Raw genomic sequence first — 26,247 nt, forward strand, 5'->3', positions numbered from 1 at the left:
TCATTAATCTGCTCATCTTAAAGCAGACGCTCTCAAAATTTCCCAAATGTCGGTATCTATAAATCATACTAGTATGAGTAAATTGAATTACCCAACAATTTTTTTTGTTTTTTTTTACATTTATAAATAGTAGTCTTAAGTATCTAGATTAATCACCCCAAAGCAATGTAAAAATATGTAGGTTTTATTTCGAATAATATCAAATACGAAATAATCAAATGAACATATTAAAATAATTGTATTTAAATAATCTAACTAAGATGTTGTAAAGATTCTCAATCCCAATTCATTAACCTAATGTTAAATGTCAACACTCAAGCATGGTAGAGATGTTCTATTTCCACACCAACTTTTACTAGAAACATCTCAATTCATTTGATATTAGAGAAGAATTTAGTACAAATCTTCAGTTGCTCTTAGTAAAAATTGGTGTGGCAATACAAGTTCTCCTTTGAAAGCATCTAAAACCAATACCGCTCGCAAGTCATTTTGGTATCATTCTTTAACGAGTGAGAAACATCTTCACATTGTTTTAACAATTTTAAAATTGGTTAATGTTCTTGAATGAGTGATATATTCCATGTGATTATGTGAAACATCTTCACATTGACTCGTCCGATATTTTAAAATCGATCAAGTTAATAAAACTCACTGAATCAACCCAGTTTTCTATTTTTTAATAAAATTAATTTATTTTTATAATAATTTATACATTTATTATTTAAATAGAAATATGATCTTGAGATTGAGCATCTTATTATTATATTCTTATTCTTATTCTATAAAAGAAAATTATAATTATTTGAAGTAATAGTTAACCGAGTTGACTCGCACTGCGAGTACGAAACGAGACGAGACTGATTTAAAACAATGGACTCGAGAAGGAGAACTACGTATAAAGTCTGATCCCCAATCTATTTTCCCTTCTTTTCAGCTTTGATGTTGTTGTCGGGTGGTTGAGACACTCCCTCTCTTTGCAGCCATTGTTTTTGCTCGACTTGCCGCCATCCCCCGACTCCTTAATATACTGTAAGTCTCTCTCCCTCTCTCTCTGTATCCTTCTTCAATTTTCTTTTGCTTTCTTAATTTCTCTGACTACCTTTTAATTCTAGTTTTTTTAATCTTTCAAATGAATTTGAGTTACAGACAAGGTCTAGGGCATCAAAAGTAGGTCTGAGTAAAATGGGGTTTTCGGGTTGTCCTACCTTTTGTTGGATTTGATTTCTGTAAGATCGATTATTTAGAGATTCTGAACTTTCAGGGTGATGGGTTTTGTTGATTTGTTTGATTTATCTGTTAATAGATCATGGATAGCATTTGAGTACCCTGTAATTGAACAAATTGGTAATATATATCTTGATTTTATTAGGTTTTTAGGTTTGATAATTTTAGATAGTTTTTTAGCAGATTTTGAAGTTTGTAGGCCTAAAGGTTTTGTGGGTGTGATGGGATTTGTTATTTTGCTTTTGGTTTCCTTGTTTAGGTAATTGATAAGAGTGAGATCTGATTTTGTCAAATAGATGTCACATATATACAATTTTATTCTAGTTTGGGTTGCTAACGGCCCAAGTTGCATGGATGCTCTGAGGTTGGGATTGGGTTAATCTGTTGTCATTTACCATTTAGTAATCTGGGATTGCAAACAACCGATATTAGAAAATGATCACTTCAAGTTTAGGTTGCTAACGGCCCAAGTTGTATGGATGCGCTGAGGTTGGGATTGGGTTAATCTGTTGTCATTTACCATTTAGTAATCTGGGATTGCAAACAACCGATATTAGAAAATGATCACTTCACTCATGTCTGTCTTTTACCTTTTTTTTGTTTTCTTGACTTCCAACTCATACTCCATTAAATATTTTGGGTACAATTTGCTGGGGCATTTGGAAGGAGAGGAAATAGGCGCATCTTTGAAGGGAAAGGGCTTCCTATCCAAGATATAATTCTTTCAGTTATTGTTTTTCTGTTTCTTTTGGGGTAAAGCTTTTAAGGTGTTTTGGGGGTCTTCTTTGAAAATTTTCTTTTTAAGATGGGATAGGATTTGTAAGTTGTAGTATTGTAGTTTTCTTTGTGTGGGCTGTTGTTCCTTCCTTTGTATTTGGGTTGGCCTTCTCGATCACCTTGCTTCCTGTTTGACTCTTTAATAAAATCTTTTTCTTATCAAACAAAAATAAATAAATATTATGGGTGCATTTTTTATGTTATTCTCAATTATTTTGATCAAAAAATATCTATGACATGAAAAGGGATTTAATTGTGATGGAAATTTTTTTAATTGTGTAACAGACCTCCTTGAGGTTTTAGCCAATTGTATTTCTGTTAGTTTTATGTTAGATGCAAGCATCTACTATTATTGTTCCTTGTTTAATGGTGGGTCCTGCATCGATTTTCTCTATATATAATGCATTGGTGGTACATCCATTTTCACAATTTATTTCCATTGGACTTTGGTCTTTTTAAGCACAAGATACCTCCAACATATTCTCTTTTGATCTTTGAGGATTATGCATCATCATGGTTTCAAGTATCGAACAATCTGAAGTGGGATCACCTGAGTCGACTAGTGATCATTTAGTTTTGGGATAGAAAAACTATATGACTTAGTGTCGGCGTTGTCAACTTGACTCATCTTGGTTCATTCTTACCCGGGCTTTCTTTGTACTGAATCAAAGAATTCTTATTCACCGACAGCTTGCCTTGACCTGACTCAAACTTGACTCGCAGCTTGCCTCTTTTTCTTGCTTTGAAGTGGGTGATAATGTTTGAATGGTCTCAAGGTCGGATGCTCCAGATTTTGAGTTTGAGACTTCAATCATGTGCGTTAGTCATTAATGTGAATTGAGTCAGTCACTGAATTGACTTGGTCATCATTGTTCAACCTTCCTTTTTTTTTAATGAAAATAATAATATTAGAACAGGTAAAAGATCAACCTATTCAAGTAGTTACAAAAAGTGATGTTAGTGAGGGAAATTCTTTCCTCACTACTCCAATCCTAGAACTATACTTTCTCCATTTTTAGTTTTTAATTTTTAATTTTTAATTTTTAATTTTTATTGATAAGTTGGACTTGAACCCTTGACCTCAAATTTGCAAAAAAATTTGCTTTGCCTCCGGGTGAGCCTTTTTTTTAATGAGAGCAGTAACTTTGGTGACGGTGGGTCTTAAACCAAGGTCTATGATATCAACACATTAAGACTTGGTACTTTTAAAATTTTTTGGTATTACTATCAGGTAAGCCTTTTTTTTAATGAGATCAATAACTCAAGTGAGTGTGGGTTTTGAACCTAGGTCTATTTATGGTGTCAACATCCACTGAATTACAAAATAAGTTAGTTGGCACCTTCAAAAGTTTAGGTACTGCCACTGGGTAAGCCTGTCTTTAAATTTTTGTTGTTGCCATAGGTTAAGCTTGTTTTTAGTGAGTTCGATAACTTGTATGAGGATGAGTTCTGAATAAATTTTATATTAGGTTTATATTAGAGGAGCTCTAACTAAATCTTTGTTGTTGGGGAGTATCTTGTAATGGTGAAAAGTTTATATATAAATAGTGAGAGGGCCTGATTAACCTAATCTCACATATTTTTCTTCCTAGTCTCTTCTCTCTTTCTTTTCTCATCCTCTCCAGATTTGAACTACAACTTGGCGTTAGAGCATTGATTTTTTGAAACACAATAGGAGAAAAATGTTTGGCTGAGATTTTCTGTGGTTGATAACGTCAGTCGTACGACATCAACTGCTGACGTTAGCATGATGGAGTCACCTTGATTTATAGAAGATTTAGTAAGTTTTTGTAGAATTTTTTTTTAGTATTTGAAGGGTTTTTATATGGTTTCAGAAAAAATCAAAAAAATTTAGTTTGAAAGATTGGCCCATTTGGTCTTCTGGACCTTTTTCGAGCTATTTTTATTGATGGATTTGGTCATTCTCAATTTCTCTACACACTAAAAGTGGTTTCACTTGATTCAGAGAAATATTGACATTTCGACGACAAAAACCCCCTCTATTATTATAGTTTTTCCCATTTTTTTGATATTTTGGCTCTGTTTTGTTGATCAAAATCATCTCTAGCACATTGGTGCCAATTTTCCATTATGGAGATAACCTTGGAGTTCAGATTACAACATTAAAATTTAATGATACCAAGTTGTTAAAGTGAATGTGGTATGTTAAGATGTATATTGGTAAATGAGGGAAATTAGGGTATTTTACTAGTTGTATTGCGAAATCCGAGGAGGCCAATTCTATGTATGATTGTTGGGAATAAGATAATTTGGTGGTGATGTCATGGCTATTGAATTTCATGGAACACCAACTCAGTAGGACTATTTGTTCTTGGATAGAGCACATCAAGTTTGGGAAATAGGTCACCATAACATATTTTGAAAAGAAAAATGTAGTTCATGTTTATCAACTTCACTAGGAGGTGACTAATTTTTGACAGGAGGAGAAAAGCTTAGCCACATAGTACTCTACTTTTCAAGCCTTATGGGAAGAATTGGATTATTGTCAGGCGATTAAATGGAAGAATGATGAGGATGTTGGGGATTTTTTTCAAGTAATCGACTAGAAAGAGTTTTCCAATTTTTGGCTGGCTTGCATCAAACTTATGAGTTGTTCAAGTTCATATATTGGGTTGTAATTCCATTTCACCTATCGAGGATGTGTATTCTCTTGTATAGAGCAAGAAAGTCAATGGTCTGTCGTGCACAGGAATAGCTAAACGAAGTGAAACATGAGGTAATGATAAGAATAATCTTCGTTGTGATCATTATGATAGAACCCAACACACCAGGGAAACATGTTGGGATTTGATTGCAAACCTGGTGAGTTCAATAAGAGAATATCGTAGTAGCCTCACCTCAAGCCTAATGCTCAAGTTGTCGTCAAAGACCAGCCGCCGTCCTGTTCCACTGTTTCTAATCTTTCTACTGAGCTATCCACACCTTGAGAGGAAATAGAGCATCTGAGAAACCTCCTTACAAGGCTTGATGGACCAATGAGTTCCTCTTCATTCGCCTAGTTAGGTATACATACCTTTGCACACATTGATAGTTTTTTTTCCTCTTCTCCATATTGGATCATTGATCTTCGGAGCCTCTGATCACATGACTAGTATGTCTTTCTTGTTTAATTCCTTTTTTTTTTTTGATAACCGGGTATCCCTATGCACAACAGATTGAGCTCGTATTGCCTAGTCCATAGACCGTGGTCTTGTCCAAGGGGTTTTGAAGCACGCAATGCCTGCACATCTCACACATCGAGTAAGTGAAGGTGCGCCCTAGCAGGTGGCCTTGGGGAATTATGCTCATTGTGGGTATTGAACTCACAACCTACAGACTTTCACCACTTATCGGTTCGAAATTGCCATTGAGCCAACTCCTCGGGGTTAAATAAATATATTGGTTGTGAAATTATATATCTGTTATCATCTAGTAAAAACTAGGTAAAAATAACAAATAGTTTTCTTAACAATGTCTCAGGCAAAGGAGACATCAAAATTGATGGTTCTTTGCCTTTATCATATGTGTTCCATGCATGTCCAATAACATTCTTTCTGAGAGCAGTTCAGTTACGTTCTTACGTGATGATATTTTTTTTAGGACTTGTCTTCAGGGAGAATGATTGGTAGTGGTAGAAGAATGATCTCTATGTTCTGGATTTTCCTTTAACACATTCAACAACTCTTCAATCAATTAGCCAAAGTAGTTGTCCTAGTCAGTTTTACCATTCAATTTTTTGTGGCATGTTCGCCTCGATTATTTATCTTTCCAGACTTTAGAAGGTCTATTTCTTTCATTGTTTAAGTCAGTGTTTGTCTCTAGTCTTCAATGTAAAGTTTGTTAGTTAGCCATGCATTACAGGACTACTTTTTATCTAAGTAATAAAAGCTCTACTTTTACAATTGTACGCATTGATTTGTGAGGACCATCTCTTGTTATAGTTGATGGGGATACAAATACTTTATTTCTTTCGTGGATGAATACAATAAATACACTTGGACCTACTTGATCCACGCCAGAGATGAAGTTTCGAGGTAGAGACAACTATTTCACAAAATGATTCAAACTTAGTTCACAAGTCCTTTGAAGGCGAATTGAAGTAGTACCTTGTAGAGCATGAGATTGTTTATCAAAGTTCATGTGCATACACATCAGAACAAAATGGTATAACAAAGAGGAAGAACCACCCTCTTCTGGATATTGTTCGAGGGATGCAATTGTCCATGTTTGTTTCGAAGAAGTTTTGGGGTGATGCTTGTTTACTATTAAGTACCTTATCAATCATATGACATCCCAGGTCATCACTTTTCAGTCTCTTTTTCAACTATTATGTTTGTTTTGAAGAAGTTTTGAGGTGATGTCTGCTTATGACTAAGTACCTTATCAATCGTATGACATCCCAAGTCATCACTTTTCAGTCACCTCTTCAACTTTTAGTTCTCTGTCATTCTCCATTTCATTTGTTTCTTCGTGTTTTTGGTTTTCTCTATTTCATCCATATTCTTGGTCCAAATCATAACAAGTTAGACTCTAAGTTTATTTGAGGGGTTTTCTTAGGATACTCGACTCAGAAAGGATACAGGTGTTTAGATCCATCCACTGGAAAACAATGTCATATGGGATGTCACATTCTTTAGTCTACTCTGTTCTTTCCTTCGACTGCCTCTCTTCAAGGGAGATGATGAGCATGGAAGATTGTCAAATCATAATTCTTTACTTTCTATGTCAGTTGTAGCTCCTCTATCGACTAATATATATATATAGTCCTTCATCATCCGTGCTTTTGTCAATGGACAAAGGAAAATAATTACAAGTTTATTCTCGTCGTCATAAGACAATCCAACAACAAACTGTTTTTTTTTTTTATCAATAATCCAACAAGAGACTATTGCTAATCATACCAACTAATTGGATTCCCCACCATCAAGTAATAGTTTCTCTGTTGCTATTGTTAGTTCTTCTAATTTTGATATTCCTATTGCCTTACATAAGAGAGCATGCTTTTGTACGATGAACCCTATTTCTAATCACATCTCCTATTCTTTGTTATCTCCTATGTATAGTGCTTTTATGTCATCTATTTCTTTTTTTCCTTATACTTATGGTGTTACAAAAGCCTTGAAAACTCTTGAATGGGAAAACAAAAAAAAAAAACAATACAAAAAAAAATTCATGCTTTATTAAAGAATAATATTTGGGAAATTGTAGCTTTGCCAAAAGGGACAAAATCATGAAGCTGCAAGTAGGTGTTTACTTTAAAGCTAACGTAATGGAAAAATATAAGCCAAGACTCATAGAAAAGGAGTGTACTTAGACCCAAGATATTGATTATACATAAATGTTTGCACCTGTAGCCAAGATGAACGCTAGGGTGTTATCCATAGCTGGCCTTTACATCAGTTATATGCAAAGAATGCTTTCCTAAATGGGAAACTAAAAGAATTAGTGTACATGAGTCCTCTCCTAGGTTTTCAGACTACATAAAACGTCAGTTGAAAATTTATCTATGAGTTGAAACAATCTCCCTGGGCTTGATCTATAGATTCAGTAAAATAGTGAAGCAAGTGTGGTACACTTAGAATTATGTGGGTCACACTCTTTTTGTTAAAGGGAAAGTTTTCATCGTATATGTTGATGATATTGTGGTTACAAGAAACTATCCACATGGATATAGAGATTGAAGAAATTTTAGTTCTTGAATTTAAAATTAAGGACTTAGGAGTTCTAAGATACTTTTTGGGCATTGAAATAGCTCGATCCAAGAAAGTTATATTTATTTCCCAACATAAGTATGTGTTGGACTTACTTTGTGATATTGGGAATCTTGATGCCAAACTTGCAGGTACTCCAATGGATCCCAATAAGAAGATTGATGACACAGAAGGAGAACTATTAACAAATGTTGGCAATTTTAGAAATTGGTAGGATGTCTCCTTTACTTGGATTTGACTAGACCATGCATAACTTACGTGGTTAATGCTATTAGTCAATAGCATGCATGTCCCAAGGATTTCTCATCTAAAAGTAGCGAAAAGATTTCTCAAGTATCTAAATGCTTTTCCTGGAAAGAGAATTTTGTATATTAATCATGGTCATCTTAGAATAGAAGTATTCACAGATGCAGATTGGGCTAGGGCTAAAGAAGATCGTCGATCTACTTCTATGCATTGCACCTTTGTTGGAGGTAATTTTGTTGCTTGGAAAAGTAAGAAACAAACCATGGTTTCTTTATCCAATGCTGAGGCAGTATATTGTGCTAGGGCTCGGGGTATTGCAAAGAAACTTTTGCTTTGAATTTTGTTAGGTGAACTTGGTAATGTTGTGGCAGAACTTGTGAGACTACTGTGATAACAAAACATCTATTAATGTAACTCTTAATCTGATTCAACACGACTGTACAAAGCGCCTTTAGATTGGTAAACATTTTATTAGAGAGAAAGTGAAGTTTTAAGCTATATGTCTTCCTTATGTGAAGTTAGAAGATCAATTGGCAGATGTGATGATCAAAGGGATTCCGAAAAGAAATTGGATGGAGTTCTTAGTAACTTGGGCAAGATTGATATCTATGCCCCATTTGAGGGGGAGTGTAGAAATAAATGAGTTTTATATTATGTTTTTGTTAAAGGAGTTCTAACTAAATGTTTAGTTGTATGGGGAGTATTTTGTAATCATGTGAAATTAATATATAAATATTGAGAAAGGGGTTGATTAACCCTAATCTCACATCTTATTCTCCCTAATCTCTTATCTATTTTCTCTCTTCTTATCTTCTCCAGATCTGAATTACAACTCCCAATAATGAAAGAAACAAGTGGTCTATCATTTCCTTTTAATCTTTCTTTCTTTTTTCTTCACTCTTTGCTTTGAAAGAAGAGAGAAAAAATATGACATGGTCTCAACATGAATAATTGCATAGATACCAGTGACGAGGCTTTCTTGGGTCGTGTTGTACAAAAAAAAAAAAAAAAAACCATTCCCTTTCTCATTCAAGGCTCCATCAAAATACATTATTGAGTCCGAATGTTGGTACTCAATGTCTGCATAGAATATCTCTTAATCTGGGAAATCTGACCTGAAGGGCTCATACGATGCCAATGGATGACTTGCAGTCTGCAATAGCTTGACCTTCGATGGCCTTTTGCATGATGTCAAACTCTTCTAGTCACATTTGCCAACTAGCTACCCTCCTGGAAACTACCACTTTCTCAAGTATCTCTTTGAGAGGATCCATTTTTGCAGCAAGCCTGATGGGATGGGTGATTAAATTATGTCTTAGCTTTTTCTTTTTTTAGTTGCCCATGCTTGGCTAAGCAAGTCTTCTCCATAGGATCATATGGATTTGAATATTCAATTACATGCTCTGGCTACATGTGAGTTGGAAGAACAGTTGAAAAATATTTTTCTAACCAATGGAATTTCCCAGATTTGGGAGGATGCACATAGTCACTCTTTGACGGCTCTTACACTAGGGATTGATTTTAACAAAATGGGAAATTCAATATTTTTTCTTTTTTGTTTTGTTTTTATGAATAGTTTTTATGTTGACCTACTGACCACTAGCCCTTGTGGGCATCTTTATAAGCCACTTTTACCTTAGTTAAAGCAAACTCTTCTTTCATCTTTCTCTTCAACTTATTATGTTCAGCTGTATACTAACTGATCTGGGTAAGATAGCTCAGATTGTGCTGGTTTTTAACCAGCTTTTTAGGGTCATGTTTTGGTAATAAATCTCATTCCTGTCAATGGTTTTTGAATGGAGTTACGTAAAGACTTGTTCTAAATATTGTGGTTCAGCTTGAAATAATGATGATGAACCTTTACTTTCTTTTAGGGCTTCACTACCATGGCTGATACACAATCAGTTTCTACTCTCATAGACTCTGCAACGTCTAAGATACAACAGCTTCAGCAGGCATTTTCTGAGCTCGAGAACCACCGAGCGGTAGCCCTTAACCTGAAATGGAAAGAACTTGAGGAACATTTCCATGGACTTGAGAGGTCCTTAAAGAGAAGATTCGATGAGTTGGAGGACCAAGAAAAGGAATATGTAAACAAGGTGTCAAAGGCTCAAGAAATATTGGAGAAGCGGGAAGCCACAGTCATAGCCAAGGAACAAGCCTCGTTGGAGAGGCTCCAAGAGAAGAGAGATGCTGCCGTGTTTTCCATTGGTGATGCTCTCAAGAAGTGCAGGGCATCATCTATGGAGCCTTCCGTTGTGAACCTTGAGGGCCACAGTGGTGCCAATGAGCTTATGGAAGAGAAACCTCCCGATACCAAGGCTGCTTCATTTGATTCAGAAGACACGAAAATCCTTCAAAAAAATGGAAATATGGCGGTCAAGCCTCGTCCTGAGTTGACCAAACTATGTGAAGACATGGACTCGAAAGGGCTCCATAAATTCATCTCTGACAATCGTAAGAATCTTGCAGCCATTCGGGATGAGATTCCATCGGCATTAGCTGCCACGTCAGATCCAGCTCGCTTGGTTTTGGACTCTCTGGAAGATTTCTACCGTGTGGAAATGCCATCACTTGATGGGAAGAAGGATTCGAACCTTTTGGGTCTCCGCAGGACCTGTATCATGTTGATGGAGTGTCTTGGCCAATTGTTGGCAGACCCGGGGCTGGCTTCTGTTTCTGATGTAATCTCGGAAGATATCAAGGAGCAGGCGAAGGAAATTGCTGAAGAATGGAAGCCAAAGTTGGATGATCTTGATGTTGATGCCAGTACTGGGAACTCCTTGGAGGCTCATGCCTTCCTACAGCTTCTAGCCACTTTTGGGATTGCTTCATACTTTGATGAAGAAGAGATATCCAAACTAATACCAACTGTTTCTCATCGTCGTCAAACTGCCGATCTTTGTCGATCACTTGGGTTATCAGGAAAAATGCCAGGTTTGTCTTTCTATATACTTTATTTTTTATTTTTACATATGTTCATCTATTAAACTGTTACCTGTCAATTGAAAAAGTGTGCATATGTCAACATGCACACTTTGCCAACGTAGAATATGAAAATATCAAAAGGAAAGAAAAAACAGATTGGTATGGTTTTTTGTTTTCAGTGTCAGTGGTTCTTTTACCTCTGCTGACTACCAAATGATTTGATTTCCCAGGTGTGATTGAGGTACTGGTGAATAGTGGTAGACAAATAGACGCTGTTAACCTGGCTTGTGCTTTTGATCTTACGGAGCAATTTGCACCTGTACCCTTACTTAAATTGTACTTGAAGGAAGCAAAGAAGGCATCTTCACCGGCCAAATCTGGAAATTCATCTCCCACTGCACAGGTACGCCTTTTGTTTACCAGGATATTATATTTTGACGCATTACTTAATAGTGATTTGCTCTCATAGTTTAAAAGGGTTGCCGTCAAACCAAGAAAATTGTAATTCTAATTCTCATCATCATGTAACTGAAATCATCTAAATCTAAAACCTTGTGTTTTTCACAGAATGAGGTGAATGAACGAGAGTTGACTGCATTTAAAGCTGTGATCAAGTGCATCGAAGATCACAAGCTGGAGGAGCAGTACCCAGTAGAACCTATCCAAAAACGGGTGCTCCAGCTAGAGAAAGCCAAAGCTGACAAGAAGAGAGTGACCGAAGCTGCAAAACCTCAGCCCAAGAGGCCTCGTGCCAACGGCGTGGGCTATGGACCCCGCGTCTCTAACATCCCTGACAAGAGCTTTTATAATGCAGGGCCCGAAAGGTACCCGCCATACATGTATGACAGGCAGTACGCATACCCTGGACCAACCAACAACCATGCTTCCCCACTCCTGGGTTCCGCGACCTACAGTATCTCTCCCACCCATGGCAGTTACTTTGGGAATGGTTATCAGTACCAAGCTCCCTATCTTCTCTAGGTAGAGAGAGGTTAATAGGTGATTGTAATTCTCTGTTTTTAACTCTCCAGTCTTAACCCTTTCTCAGCTGTTTTTGGGTGGTTGCAGTTTATGAACAAAACTTGAGGTATTTAAAAATAAACAAAAAAAGGTGGTGTTGATTGTGTGTAGGTAAGCAAATATTATCCAAGTTTCATTCTACATAGCACAGTTTCTGCTTCTTTTTTGTTACATACCCCCTTCAATCTAGTCAAACTATGGGTTCCAAATTGATTTAGGATCATCCATTGAATTGACATGGGCATGTATATGGTCTGTCAAATGACAGACTCTTCTCCTGACATAGCACTTGTCCGAACAATTTTGATGGTTCATATTGAAGGGTTGGGTGCTTAGCTTTGGATCATCCAATTAATTATGAATTTTTGAGTTGAATCATTTTTTATAGAAGGAAATCAATGGGCAAGTTGACGATCTAGATAATTGGTTGAATGGTATGGCTGTCTTTTTGTAATGTTCCACTCTTTAAAAGTGAAATCACCATTGTTCTCAAGTATCTGTACAAAGAAATACAAATCACAAGACAAGTTGTGAGCTGCTTTCACCATCACTGTGGCCCTCAAATTTCTTTTCAAAATCAGCAAGGAATTCCGCCATACACCTTTTGTAGTCTACCAACTCGCTAACATGCTGAGCCAACTCCAACCCAATTCTCATCCACTTTCTTGCAATCCCAATCTGCCCAAGTCGCACAGGCAGTGCTGCACGATTCCATGCAGTGATGGCAAGCCATTTCCCCTCTTCTGCTGGATACTCCCCTTCCTTCAACCCTACCATCACCCTGTATGCCTGCTTATACACACTGTACACCTCATTGTCTCCATCTCCTTTCTTCAAATGTGCGAGCCCAATTAGTTTCCTAATAATAAGGGCAACAGTTTGGTATTCAGGAGATGGGGAGGTGAGGAGGGCAGAGAGGCAGTTATTGAGGGCATAATTGGCAACATCTAGGTTGGACCGTGCACCCTGTGAAGCACTGAGGCCAATCTGAAGGAGGCATTGAGGAGTACACATCTTTGAAGATGCAAAGTTCTTTATCAGGATGAGCTGTTGGGGTCCGTGGTCAGCAAGCCTTCCCCATAGGTCGTAAGTGTTGAAGGTGTGTATGAAGAAGAAGCTGGGTTCGATGGTATCATCCTCGAGTTGTGTCCCAGATGAGACCAACTTAAGTATCTGCATGTACGTATACATTACATTGCAGTATGCATAATTAAGTTAGTTGTATCTGACTAGCAAAAAAAAGAAAAAAAAAATACTAATCTATTGTTCCATACCTTCTCGGCTCTGCCAAGCAGTTCAAGAGCCCGTTTCACATCGGGATCTGACAATGCAGTGTTCCTTTGCTTTTCCATTGCAATCGTTGCAGATACACTTAAGATCAATGACTTGCAAACCATACTTTGATTTTCCTCTACTTCGCCACTGATTGTGACACCATAAAATTCTGATGCCAATTCTAGGAATTCTGCACATAATTCGTAGTTGCTCTCTCTACCAGTTCTTGTCCCAATATTCCATGAATTTACTGCAAACCAATTTCTTTCACGTCTCCCAACCTCCCCTTTACCAAAGAAGTGCTCAGGGCTGATCTCGAACATACGGGTCTGTGCCCGTTTAGTGAATTTAAGGACTTCAGGATCATTACCCGTATCCTGTGAGAGTAGTGTGACTAAGGTGCGAAGCACTACAACTTCCGGTGTTGGCATTGATTTTCCAGGTGAGTAGAAATTGAGGAGATTGGATAGAGAAGCTATGGCAACAGGGAGAACCTGTGATGCTATGGCTTCGTGAGCCGAAAGGGAGAGGAAATCTGGGGTGAAATCAAAGCAAGAAGCCATCAATTGCATCTGATTAATGGCACCATTTCCGTCATTCTTTTGTAGGAAGATCTTGAACTGCATGAATCAAAAAATATTTTCAGGTTTGATTATATGTTTAGAACTAGAAATCCAATAGAAACTTGCAAAGCTTAATGTGTACACTATGGAACTGGTTTTATGTTATTGAAGGCATGTTTACCATCTATAACTAATCAAATGTGAATTCCAACCAGCAACAAAGTAGCAACTGTGAGACCCACGAGTAAAATCTGATTACTGTTCGAGACTTTATTATACTTAAGTAGAGAGACTAGAGAGAATTATAACTTACATACCTTAAGAAAAACACAAGCTATATTGGGATGAAGCTGCAGGAAGGAAAAGCATCAAATAAGGAATCCATGATGTGGTATGATATTTGGATCAATTGTTAACAAGTCACTAAGATATCTTCACCATCTAGAGACCAGCCCCATATTGCTACCCAGTACTCCCAGAAGTTCTGTTGCAACCCTGATTCCCTATCTGCCGGGTGCACTTATGCACTCTTTAGAACCCATTGAAGCCCACACCTTGGTAGACCTACACTCCAAAAGTCAGTCTGGTTGGTGATGTATAATTTCAAAGTTCAAACAATTGGATTCGAGCATCTTTTTCATCATAGGTAGAAGGACCTATTCATAAAACCCATGACAGAAAACACCTGAATAATATACTAAAAATTACGGATCAGACTGAGTTTTGGTTCCTAGGTCTACAAAGGGTGCATCAAACATATGGGGCTGCTGAGGGCCTAAAACAATCTGCCTTGCAAGCCGACTTGGGAAGTACAGGATCCACACACATGTAAACAATATACCTTTTCAGCCTCATTGATGTATTCTTGAGCTCGATCAAGCTGGGAGAGGCCAAGGTGGCACAGGCACAGAACTCTAAAGCATTTAGATCTAAGAATCTTGTTCTCCACATCGTGAGGGACATAAAGCATTGCTTTCTCAAACATCTCCGCAGCCGTCTCATAATCTTTCAATCGAAAATGATCAGCTCCGCTGCAAATCACAGATTGCATAAGAAAATATTTTGGTTGGTTAGATTTAGAAGTCATGATAGAATATAAGTGTTGGATTCGTACCAATTCAAATTGTATTGTCATTTTAGAAGACAATAATAAACAATAGAATAATTTGCATACCTACCATTGATTCTGTTAGGAACAAGAGGATTGGAGATCACTTTTCCTATAAAAATGAATTAGCCGGTGCGATCTTCAACTCTATTCTTTGCCAAGCTTGATCGGAACGCTTTTTAGCATGAGGTAAGAGTTGGGATTGACGAAGTATTTTTTGAGATTCATGGCCCTCAGCTATCACATAGCTTTCTAAAGTTGGGACTTCCCTTTGGTATAGTTTCCATTTCTGAAGGAGAGAAATGAGCATCTTCCCAAAATATTATCCTTGGATTAGGAAGTTGTCTCTCTACTACAAACCAAAACAAATAAATGGGGGTGAAAACTGAATCCTTGGTGATTATGGTATTGGTATGATCACTTTATGAAGCACATTTAACATTCTCCCAGTTGGTCTGACAATAATCAACACGTCTATTTTCTATTTCTATTTTTTTTTGAAAATCTTTTGAAGGAAAACAAGTCTTCTGGACGACGGAGTTTTAAAACAACATGACAGGTGGTCACTCCTTTTAAAAACGCATTTCTGGTTTGAGAGAAGACTTGAATATTCTCTCATCAAGACCTAGACAAGTGAAACTACTAATAGCAAATCAAGGCAACTATGTTACACCGACAACCTAGTACCAGTCCTTGGTTACAACATCAGTACCATCACTCTCCATGATCCGAAATGAATTTAACTTTTTGGTGGACTTGTCTGAATGATACTGCAATAGTGCCAAACTAAATGCTCGTGACTCAACTCGAACTAACCATGTACATCCTGCAAGATACATATGAGCAACATGCTCAGAAAATGACTTGGGAATCAACCCTTTGGTTAGCAGGTCAAAAGTTTTGAAGTGATGCCTTTGATAAATAATATATATTCCCTAACCCTTTCCCTTAAAACAACATCTATAACATCTACATGCCTGGAATTATTTGTAGTCTTGTTGTTTCTATAGAAGGAGACTATTACAGAGTTATCATAGAAAACCTTCAGCGGCTTGGCCACTTTTCAATGCTTTGGTCCCAGCTTGCTATGATCTCTCCCAAGTACAACTATGGCAAAAGCACTATTTCAATGGGTGCAAACTTGGGAACATATAAAACTTCCCACAGCCGATACGTAGGGTGAATTCTCCATGGCATCCTCTTCAATTTGATTTCTAGAACACTGCCATTTTCTAAGCTTATCACCTAAAATCATAGCCACAATACTGGAAGAACAATTATGCATGCCAAACCTTTTGATAATCTTACCAATGTAGCCCTTTTTGACAAGCCCAATATACCTCGAGACCCATCCCAAAGGATTTCAATACCAATCAAATAATAGGGGCTTCATCTGAACCCTACATGTCAAAATGGTTTGCAAGAAACTTCATTGATTCATGCAGCACATGGAGATCACTACTCGCTAGAAGGATCTCATTAACATAAAGAACTAAAATGGTGAATTTGCTCTCATTGATTTTGACATAAATACATTGGTCCAAAATATTTTGCACAAATCCGAATGAGATGACTATTTGATCAAATTTCAAGTACCACAGTGTAGATGCTTGTTGCACTTACTATCAATTTGTTCAATCTACACAAAAGATGTTCTTGGCCTTTGACTCCAAAACCTTCAAGTTGTGTCATGTATACTTCTTCATCCAATTCACTATTCAAGAGTTTTGTCTTGATATGGGATCAAATAATTGATAATCTTTTTTCTTGGGACCGAGAACCAGGTATTTATCCTAAACTGAGTGAACTATATGATTTTATGAATCATCGAAGATTGAAGGTTCACAAACACCCGGATGGACAGAAACCCTCTGCCACCATTTAATTGCTTAATCAGATAGCCGCACCTTTCTGGGATTTCCTCAGCTTGCACCATCGTAATGTAACAGTGCACAGTGATTTCTATCTTGGTTCTGTCATTCTGGGTAACCTGACGCGTTGTGGCTCCAATTTGACTGACTTATTTAGAGTGTAGTCACATGAATTTCTACAACTCCCACAATAACAATTGTGACAAATGGATGTACCTTCCTTATCTCCAGCATAATAATTACTAAAGAGTAGGAATTAGCAGTACCAACTCAGGTAATGTGTGAAATTAAAAATAGAAAGCATAAGTGTGAACTTTCAAGTTAGCAGTTGTGGATCGATGCACAAGCTTGGCTCGTTGTCCTAAGGTGAGATTCACCTTCCATTACTAGAAGAGTTGATGTTCATGGATCACAGGGATCACCTACCAGGATTCAGTGATCCTCCCCTCAATCAATCAACACTATCAAATTGGTGACTATTCTCATTTCTTTTTTCTAAGATCTTCTATTTTTGTTAGGCAAGCGAGGGTTAGTAACCAGCATGAAAGTAGCTTCAACAAGTTTTGAACCTAGGTTGTGGGATCTGTGGAAGCAAGAATTCTACCCTATAATCTGAAGACATGTGGCATCACAAGGATGGTCGGATAGTGAGGGTCAGTGGGTTAAAAGGGACAAGATCCTAGGCCAAATATTCTAGAGATTTAAATTCAACAATCCGTCAAGAATCGTAAAACATAAAGCAAAACAGAAGATACCTCATGGAGTGTTGCAAATATAGCTGGCGCGTGAATCAAGGCCAAGACCAAAGACAGAAATCAAGGAAGGTTTAATCTATAAATAGGGCATGGGACCACCCATCCAAGGTACGGAATTCCAACACATGAATACTCTCTGTATAGTTCTATCTTGAGTTCTTGTCTGATTTGAACGTTGGAGGCTTTGCATGGACGCACAAGTCCACATCCAAGCTTGGATAGCAGTAGCGGAGGTCGGATAAACCAAAATTTACCTCCACAGGATCAACACTCTACATGCCTTGCCAACTTAGCTATGTTGACACCTTCATTCACAATTAAGTTATATAATTCATCTAAGACTTAATCTTAAGACAACAGTAGAGACAAGAAGTCGCAATGGATTGTTATAAAATGAGGCAAACGTCCCAATCCCTCTCAAGTCTGGGTCCAAACAATTCCAAAAAAAGTGGAAAGAAAAATTATAATATAACTAACTGAACCTGAGTATCATTCTTCATCATCAGCCCACGAAAAGCTGGTGCACGCTTTTGAACACAGAGGTTAAATCATAATGGTGTAGGCTAGAAACTCACCAGTTCCACAAGACAGCATGCATTGCTGTTCTCTCCTTCGCCGCAGTCTCTCCCGAGAAAAGAGCCACCACCCTTTCGTCCGAGACCAACTCAGCCACCACCTTCGCCCTCACTCGTGATCCCTCGCCACCACTGCCAACCACCCGGTTGGCCACCCTTACAGCTGCTCCTGCGCTGACATGGCACCTCCCCAACAGTCCCAGAAACAATCCTTTAGCTGTCTCTGCTCCAGCCACTCCTGCCGCTTGAAAATATGCCTCCACTGCTGATACCCAAACACCCTCGGGAATCCCCTCATTTACAACCATACCCCTCAGTTCTTTCTCGGCTTCACTGTACCTCTCCATCCCCAACCACGCCTTCATTGCTAATACAGGCAAGCAAGGGTGTTGGTCCCCACTACCTTCTCTCAAGACCTTAATGCACCTAAGAACGCTATCGAACTCTTTGCTCTGCAAATGCGCTGCCGCCATGAACCTAAGAGACTTCGATCTCACTGTCTTCAAACCTAGGGTTTCTTCTGTCCTCTTAACGATTCTTAATCCCTTCTCGCTCAGATCTAAAGCTTCGTTCATCAGCTTCAAAGCATCATTAATGGCGGATGACTGGTCTTGTGAGAGAACGAGTTTTCCGAACGTCAAGTACTGATTCGCAAGTATTCTATAGCTCTCCGAAGATCCAAATAACAGGTTTTTTGATCGATGAAGTAAAGTGAGCGCGATATTTCTCTCTGAAACTTCCCACGCAGTTCTTGATCTCGCAATGTTCACATCCAATAGAAGTCTTTGTTCTCCAACATCAGAGATTCCACTTATCTCGATCTTGGACATCAGATTGGTTGCTCGCTCGAAACAATTTGCCGCGAGATCGAATTTCTTCAAATCGTGCCAGATCAAGCCGGTTTTGTAGAAGAAAGAAGCAGATTTGAAAGATGGAGAAGGAATTCCAGCAACATCTCCAGCTAAAAAGAGAAGATCAGCTGAGATCTGACGGAGCTTCGCCTGTTCTTCATCAATCTTCGATTCTTCTCCAGATGATCGAATTCCATCTGCGTTTGAGAGATCGACACAAGCGTTCCAGAGACGGTAACTTAGCTTCCAGATCTGAAGCTTTTCGGAGTTCGATAATGGAACAAAGGAGCTCAATCGAGAGAGATTCTTGTGGAGATTGGAGCAGACCTTATCTAATGAAGGTTTTTGAGGTGAGAGATGTTCGGTTTCTTTGATCAAAGCTTCGATTTCTTCGAGTAACTGAGTTTGGGATTCATGGAGACCTGGACGAAGCTCTGGAGACACCTCTGAAATTCTCATTGTTGCTGAGGAAACTTTTTTTTTTTGGGCGGGTAAACTTGTAAGAAGGAGCTCGGTTGGGCATGGGCATTTCATACAAGAGCCTTGGAGGGAAAAAGAACGGTTTATTTCACCTACCATTTCTCTTAAGTGCACCCCCTTAAAGAATTAAATTGACAAAAAAAAAAGTTAAAAATTAAAATAAAAAATAAAATTGTGACGTGGTCAAATTGACCTTAACAAAATAAACTCTTGCACCCACTTAAAACACAAGACTTTTGGAAGTAATTGAAATTTTTCATTGTGACTCGGCAAGATCTTATCGAATGGACTTGAAAGTATTCATTAAGAAGTTATCAATTCCGACATTGTAGAACCTACCAAATTGTTTTTGTTATTTGAAAATACAAATAATTTCTTTTATTTTATTTGGTTTTTGAGTGAAAAATGTAAATGGTAAAGTCTTTTACTGTGTGTTTGTCTGTTTTTTATTTTTTTGAGTTTACCTTCTTTTCTTATCTTAAAAAGTATATTTTGGGTGTATATTCTTTTTTACTTTATCTTTTTGAAAGCAACTTTTTTGTGATTTTTTCTTTAGTCCCATAACGATTAGGAAGAGAATTGGAAATCACCTTATAAGTTATCTTTTTCTCTTTCCTAGTTAGAAGCTCTCAAAGGTGTCCCCATATTACAACACTCGCGCACACACGCCACGCTGAGTTGGGTAGGGTTGGCCTCTTCAAACCCAAGGCTATGGATTTCTCTTGTATATCTTTTTATTCAAAATTTCCCTCAAATTTTTACTTCTATTTATCCTCTCTTGACTCATTCGTGTAATATGTTTTAATTAGGAGACTAAGTTCCAATGTGTATCCCACGTCTCTCACGCATGTCTAACAAGCCAACCACATTGAGGAAGTCTTGTGAGATTTGTTAGTTGTTCGTCGTATATTATCATATAAAATAAAAGAGAATAAAATACTAAAAACCTTGGCAAACAAGGGTCGATTCATAGAGACAACGTTAATTTACAATTTCTAACTTAAAATGATAACCGATTTAAAACTGATTCAAAGTGAATTTTAAACTAAACAGAAAAATAATAAAAGAACATGAAATAAGATTGTAAGATAAATATTAGATCATTCAAATCCATCACAAGCAAATAATTTCATAAATGTATCAATGTTTATTTTTATCTCAATCTAACCAACAAAGCTAATGTTGTTGGATCAGAGAATGATTCTATTAAGCACAATTAGAAATTCAGCAAATTGTTACTTAAGTTAATACGATGAAATCAAAATATTAACATGATATAACTTGAACTTATCTAAGTCTAAATCATAAAATCATGAATACCAAATCAGATCTGATGATCCCTACTTAATAAATTATTACCATAGATAAACATTGAAACACAAATATAAATTAATATATTAATTATGCTAATCTTACGCATGGCTTTATTGACCTCTCAAATGGAGATATATGTAAGAACCATAATACCAGAGAGAGAAAAAAAGTAATTAGAGATGAGAAGAGGGAGAAATAATCTTCTTTTATTGATCTTGATCTAAAATTGACAATATTTTCTTCCAATTACAAAACTTGAACTGAAAGTAAAAAAACTAAAATCCTAAAAATTAAAATATAGAAGAAATGAGGTAGAAGAAGAAGATAGGAGAGGATGACCTCAGAAGAGATGAGATATGACTCTAGCTGGTCTCTTATTTATAGAGACCAAATTAGGATTTCCAAGATTCGAAACACTTTTATGTTTTACAAAAAGTCTAAATCCTAATTCATTAAGTAACAAATCAAACCACCATAACATTATACGAATCTTGAGGCAATGCTTGTCAACATCACCACGCTGCCAAAGAAAATCTCGGTGTCACGATTAGTGTTGGCCTAATGGGTTTGAAAATCAATCTGTAGTCTTATCTTGGGTTTTGGATTGTAATGTACTTATTTGATCGTCTTGGTTCATCTTTTTGGATCTCGTGACTTTAATCTATACAAATAAATAATTGAAATTAGGCAAAAAAAATCATAATTTATTCGAAAACAATAATAAACATAGATTATTAATGAATTATGTCTATTTAGGTGATTTAGTTTATGATTAAATTTTAAAATCTTTGTAGATAGGGCCTTAGAAACGATTTTCTAGGCCTCAATTATACCCAAAAACCTAGATTTTGCTAGTCCTAAGTAAAAGCAAAGAAAGTTTAACGTAAAAAATGTTATTTTTGTAGGTTATGTGACTACATTTAGCGAATACAGTAAACCTTTAAACCATAAGTTATCTATAGTGAACGAGTTTGACTCGTAAGGGTTTGCGGTGAATATACCCACAAAATTCACACACTTTAGAAAATATCATAATTAAAATCAACGTATGTAATGAAAATATAATGATATTTCATAAATTTGTCAAAGGTCCTTTATGTTTGAGAAGAGTCCAAATTTTTATTCCTCACTTTAGAAAATTTAATAAATTGATAGCTTGAGTGCTTGTGCAAATTTTCTAATTAAAAATAAAAAATGTCAATTTTTTCAGAATAAGGTTTCACCTCCTAACTGATAAGAATGATCGATTCAACCTAAGTTCTAACTCGAAACTAAGCATCCTATCTGGGATAGTGAAACATGTGGATGTTTACTTTAATACCTATAAGGGTCTTTATCTGTGATATTCCAACTTATTTACATCTTTACTATTGATGGTTTTCACCCTACTGAAAATACTGTATTTAGCCTCATTAGACTCTTTTTCCATTTTTTTAGATTTTTGACATTTCTTTGATCTTTTCAACCAAAAAAAATTATTTTTTCTTTGTAAACTTTTTTTCACACATCATCATTTTATTTTTCAATAAAAAACAAGTAGAAGTAGCCCTTTTTCAAGGTACATAATCTAATCTTATGATTGTTATTCAAATCATACTAACTTTAGTTCTGTTTTTATTTTAACCAGCTAACCAAAAGATAAAGAAGTCAAAGTTCACTAGATTAGGTTTTTCTAACACTCTAGACAAAAAAGATGGCCAACTATTATTCAATGAAGTCTAAATTTTCAAATGATTCAATCAGAAGTGACGTGAATTTTTTCAAAGTAATTTTTTATGTGATTTACTAGTGATGAATGCTAAAAATGACCCATGATAAAAAAAAAATTGAGGACTTGAGACTAAAATTTGAAATTCATATGTAAAAATTATATACAAAAATTTTGAAGAAAATATTTTCAAAAAATGTTGTATTCTTTTGATTTTTCATTTTGAAAACTTGAAGACAACTAATAATGCAATTATGAGCTAACCTAATACCCTTAAACCTAAACAAAATATTGTCCTCAATATGCAAGCAGTAAGGGAATAAAGATAAATGTTAGATTACACTAGAAACGGATTTGGTATTAATGTGCAAAATCTTATTACAATTGATTTGAAACTATTAAAAGTTATAATAATGATAGGGTCCAAAACAGTTTTGCATAAAAGAAATCCTACCTAATAATAGAAAAATAACCTAACTAGAAAAATCAAAACATCTTAATCTGAGAAAGAAAGACATCCTAACCATGAGAGCTACCATGTTCCTCCTATTTGAGACTAGGAGCCCAAACCCTAAATATAGGTTTTGAAAGCCCTTTTCCCTTTAAAGAAAAAAAAAATTCTCTAGTCGACCTTGGGTGATGAAACTAGCCATAGATATACCCATCCATTGTTGTAGAATACAATAAACAAGATGAAACAAAGCCTAGGATCGATTCTGATTCATCAGTACTTCTGTAAGTGTGTCAAATAGCAAGCAAACCAGACAGAAGCTCAAATCTCATATCTGAACTGCATGCAAGATATAGAGATGTTTGGTATACATCTCAGTCGGGTGTTGAGTACCTAAAACATTGCTCGTGATCCACCGCCAACAAAGGTATTGATTTTGTAAAGGCTTTTGAATTTGAGACTGTTGTCTTTGATACAAATTTCTTATTTTGAGTGGCTCAAATGGGTGACATAATACTCAAAACCAATGCCTAGCTCATAGACACCATTATCAACCAATTCAATTTCTAAAATCACTTGAATGCCGTGTGCATTGATTATTATCAAAATGCCACGAAAGTTGATATTGATTGAAGGAATTGAGAAGTTAGTAGAGACGAAAGAATCATAAAACTCTCAAACTAATTCCTCCGTGAAAGTCTTATTACCCTAAAAAATTAATGCACCCCAACCTCGAGCAAGGATTTTATTGTGAAACCATATGCTTTTATTAGATTCAAAAGTATCATAATGTACTTCTTTCAAGAAAAGTGTTTGAGGTTTTGGTGGCATGGTTGGAGAGAGTGGGGCAAAACAAGGGGTTGAAAATTTTTTGAAGGTCAATGGTCATGGGGTTACTGATACGCCAAGAAGGGTATAGATGGTGAGGTTTAACAGCGTAGTGTAGGGTGGGGTTGGTCAGATTTTGATTGCCGATTACAACAAACAAATAGACTGGTCGATTTCGGTGTTGAGGTGAGAGGTGGGGCTCGACCGAAACTATCTTATGGCGGGTTTGGTGGTTTGGTTAAGCATTGGATTGGAGAAGAAGAGAATGAGAAATAGATTAGGATTTGAGGGTTTTTAAGGGAACATTTTTTCTGTAAAATAAATTATTTCCCTTAAAAAATCCCAAGAAAATTTTTTAAGAAAAAAATTCTTGAAATTTTCAACCCTTGTACCCCTTTTTGATGAATTCAAATTGAGATAAAGAAGGTAAAATAAGGTCCTACATGTAAGCCTATAATTACTAAAAAATAAAGAAATCCTAACTACACTACTCATCCTAAACTAAAAAAATAAAACAAAAAGAATGAGTTGCCTCCCAGAAGCACTAAGTTTAACATATTTAGCCGAACCTATCAAAAAGTGTAATTCTTAGGAATTTTCCTAACATTTAACTTGACTGACACTTTGATTGATTTTCTTCCACAAATGTTAATCAAATAGATTTGTGTCATGTTAAAAGTATGAAAATTATTTCGCGAAATGATCAACATTTTAGTATGTCTTCAATTATCACCTTTTTGAGACAGTTTTCAACCATCGTGTTCTCTAAGAAAATGAAAATTGTAAGATAACCAAGGCTTTTACAATCTTGTAAAAATATTGGTTGGGTAGGATACGAAGTTTGATCTACTTATCGACCTCCAAAAAGTTCCACACTTAACAGTGGTCAATTTTTTAAGAATTGGTGTGACTAACAAATCAGAGTTATTTCTTGATTCCTTTTGAACAACATTCTTTTTTGATGGTGGAGTAATTTTCTTAGTCATACATACACAATTATCTTGCTTATTGGGAGTTTGAAACATAGGTTGGCTCTCGAGAGTTATCTCATTTGCAAATTGATCCTTCTTTCTATCTTATAAAGGCAAAGTTAGCTGACTTAGTTAGGCTTCCATCATTGCTATAGTTGGACTTGTAACATCATTGATTTGAACTTCAATCTATAAAGGGTTATCAGTCATTGATAAACAATCATCAAGTTCCTTACAAAAGTGGTTTTAGTCGCTAAGATTATTTTTGAAAGAATTATGGATTTTTTAGGATTGTAATACCCTCATTTTTGAATTGATCAAAATTTTTTTCTTCTAAAGATATTGTTAGGTGATTCAATTGAATCTCCATGTTGACTAAGGCTTGACCAATGTCTTGTTGTTGTTGTTGATTTAACAATATAGTCATCAAGGACTCTAGTGATGAAGATGAATAATAGGACAAATATGAGTGACTAACTATGGCTCTACCACTTTGTATTCAACGAATTGTTGAGAATCATAGAGTTGTTGGGGAATTATGATTTGATTTATCATCGAGGTATCGTGCATATATAAATTCTCATGGTTACCAAAGTGACTATCCTGAGTGAACTTGTTATATCTAAGTATGGTATCTGAGGGAAATCAAATATCTCTATGGTACGATTGATCAAACGAACTAGGTGTTAGTATCTAATAAGAAGGCAGATTGGTTTGCGTAGCACTCAACATGGGTAGACTTGAACAACACTCAGGAGAATGGCCATAATTATCACACAAGGTGCACGCGATCCATGTTTCTCTCCTAAACTCCATGACAGCATAACCCAGTTTTTTGAAATCAAAGTCAGTCAGTTTAATCCTCATATGAGAAGTAATGTACAATGCTGAGCACCAGGAAACTCTTGAATCACCTTCTCATCTTGAATATATGTAATTTATTCCCCTCGTATAACAAAGTACAGTGGGGTAAGAGTTTGCTTAGGCACCGACCTTAATCAAGACATGCAATTGGTGCAATATAGACTAGCTTTGCTTATTGAGCTCGATGAGACCTAAAGTCAAGTCTAGTAGATTTTAAATTATTTTGTATTGCTATGTGAATTCAATAACAAGGCAAGAGATCAGTGATGAAATTCAATTCTTATCTTATAATATCATCCTTGTAAAAGTGTCATCCTTACCAAGTACAAATCAAAGTGTATAGGAATAATCAAACAAAAATAGTACAAAAATTCACTAGCAGAAGTTTTATGGGGTAACGAGTCTTACCTCCCATTCTAGATGGGGGATGTATTAGTTGAGTCGACTCAAGCCACCGACACCAATCTCGGTGTATGAACCCAATGGGCCGAGACAGTTACATCTCACTATCATCATTTTCTAAAAATATTACATTACGAGCCTTCTCGAATAAGTTCAAAATTTTAAAATTTGTTTATAATTAAAATAAAAACCTACTACAAGTCCATTCTAAGAATAGAAAACAAAATAAAAGAAAACGAAAAGAAAAAGAATAGTGTTATTTTTCTTGAAGAATTGGATCTAAATGATCAAATAATTTTTAATAGCATTGTTCTATGTCAAGTCC

The 26,247-nt window shown here is 36.2% G+C and overlaps 2 protein-coding genes across 3 annotated transcripts; one reads left to right on the forward strand and one right to left on the reverse strand.

The window, feature by feature from the left end:
• The first annotated feature begins 895 nt into the window (after positions 1-895).
• Positions 896-12,062, forward strand: LOC147396521 (FRIGIDA-like protein 3). Its single transcript, XM_086451237.1, has 4 exons — positions 896-1,029; positions 9,833-10,895; positions 11,117-11,289; positions 11,454-12,062. Exons 2-4 carry the CDS (start codon positions 9,845-9,847, stop codon positions 11,865-11,867), a joined length of 1,638 nt encoding a protein of 545 aa, XP_086307363.1. The 5' UTR covers positions 896-1,029; positions 9,833-9,844; the 3' UTR covers positions 11,868-12,062.
• A 221-nt stretch (positions 12,063-12,283) lies between these two features.
• Positions 12,284-19,397, reverse strand: LOC147396522 (TPR repeat-containing protein ZIP4-like). Of its 2 annotated transcripts, XM_086451235.1 has the most exons (5): positions 18,054-19,397; positions 14,586-14,775; positions 14,062-14,094; positions 13,181-13,801; positions 12,288-13,079 (listed from the first exon to the last, which is right to left on the reverse strand). In XM_086451235.1, the coding sequence occupies exons 1-5, from the start codon at positions 19,361-19,363 to the stop codon at positions 12,423-12,425; spliced, it is 2,811 nt and encodes a 936-aa protein (XP_086307361.1). In that variant the 5' UTR covers positions 19,364-19,397; the 3' UTR covers positions 12,288-12,422. The 2 variants fall into 2 exon arrangements, with proteins under 2 accessions (XP_086307362.1, XP_086307361.1); XM_086451236.1 differs by lacking the exon at positions 14,062-14,094 and having other exon boundaries at positions 12,284-13,079.
• Between the last annotated feature and the right edge of the window lie 6,850 nt (positions 19,398-26,247).

Source organism: Akebia trifoliata, chromosome 8 (genome assembly GCF_017979445.1).
Source record: "Akebia trifoliata isolate Shusen 1 chromosome 8, ASM1797944v1, whole genome shotgun sequence".
In the NCBI taxonomy this organism is placed as follows: domain Eukaryota; kingdom Viridiplantae; phylum Streptophyta; class Magnoliopsida; order Ranunculales; family Lardizabalaceae; genus Akebia; species Akebia trifoliata.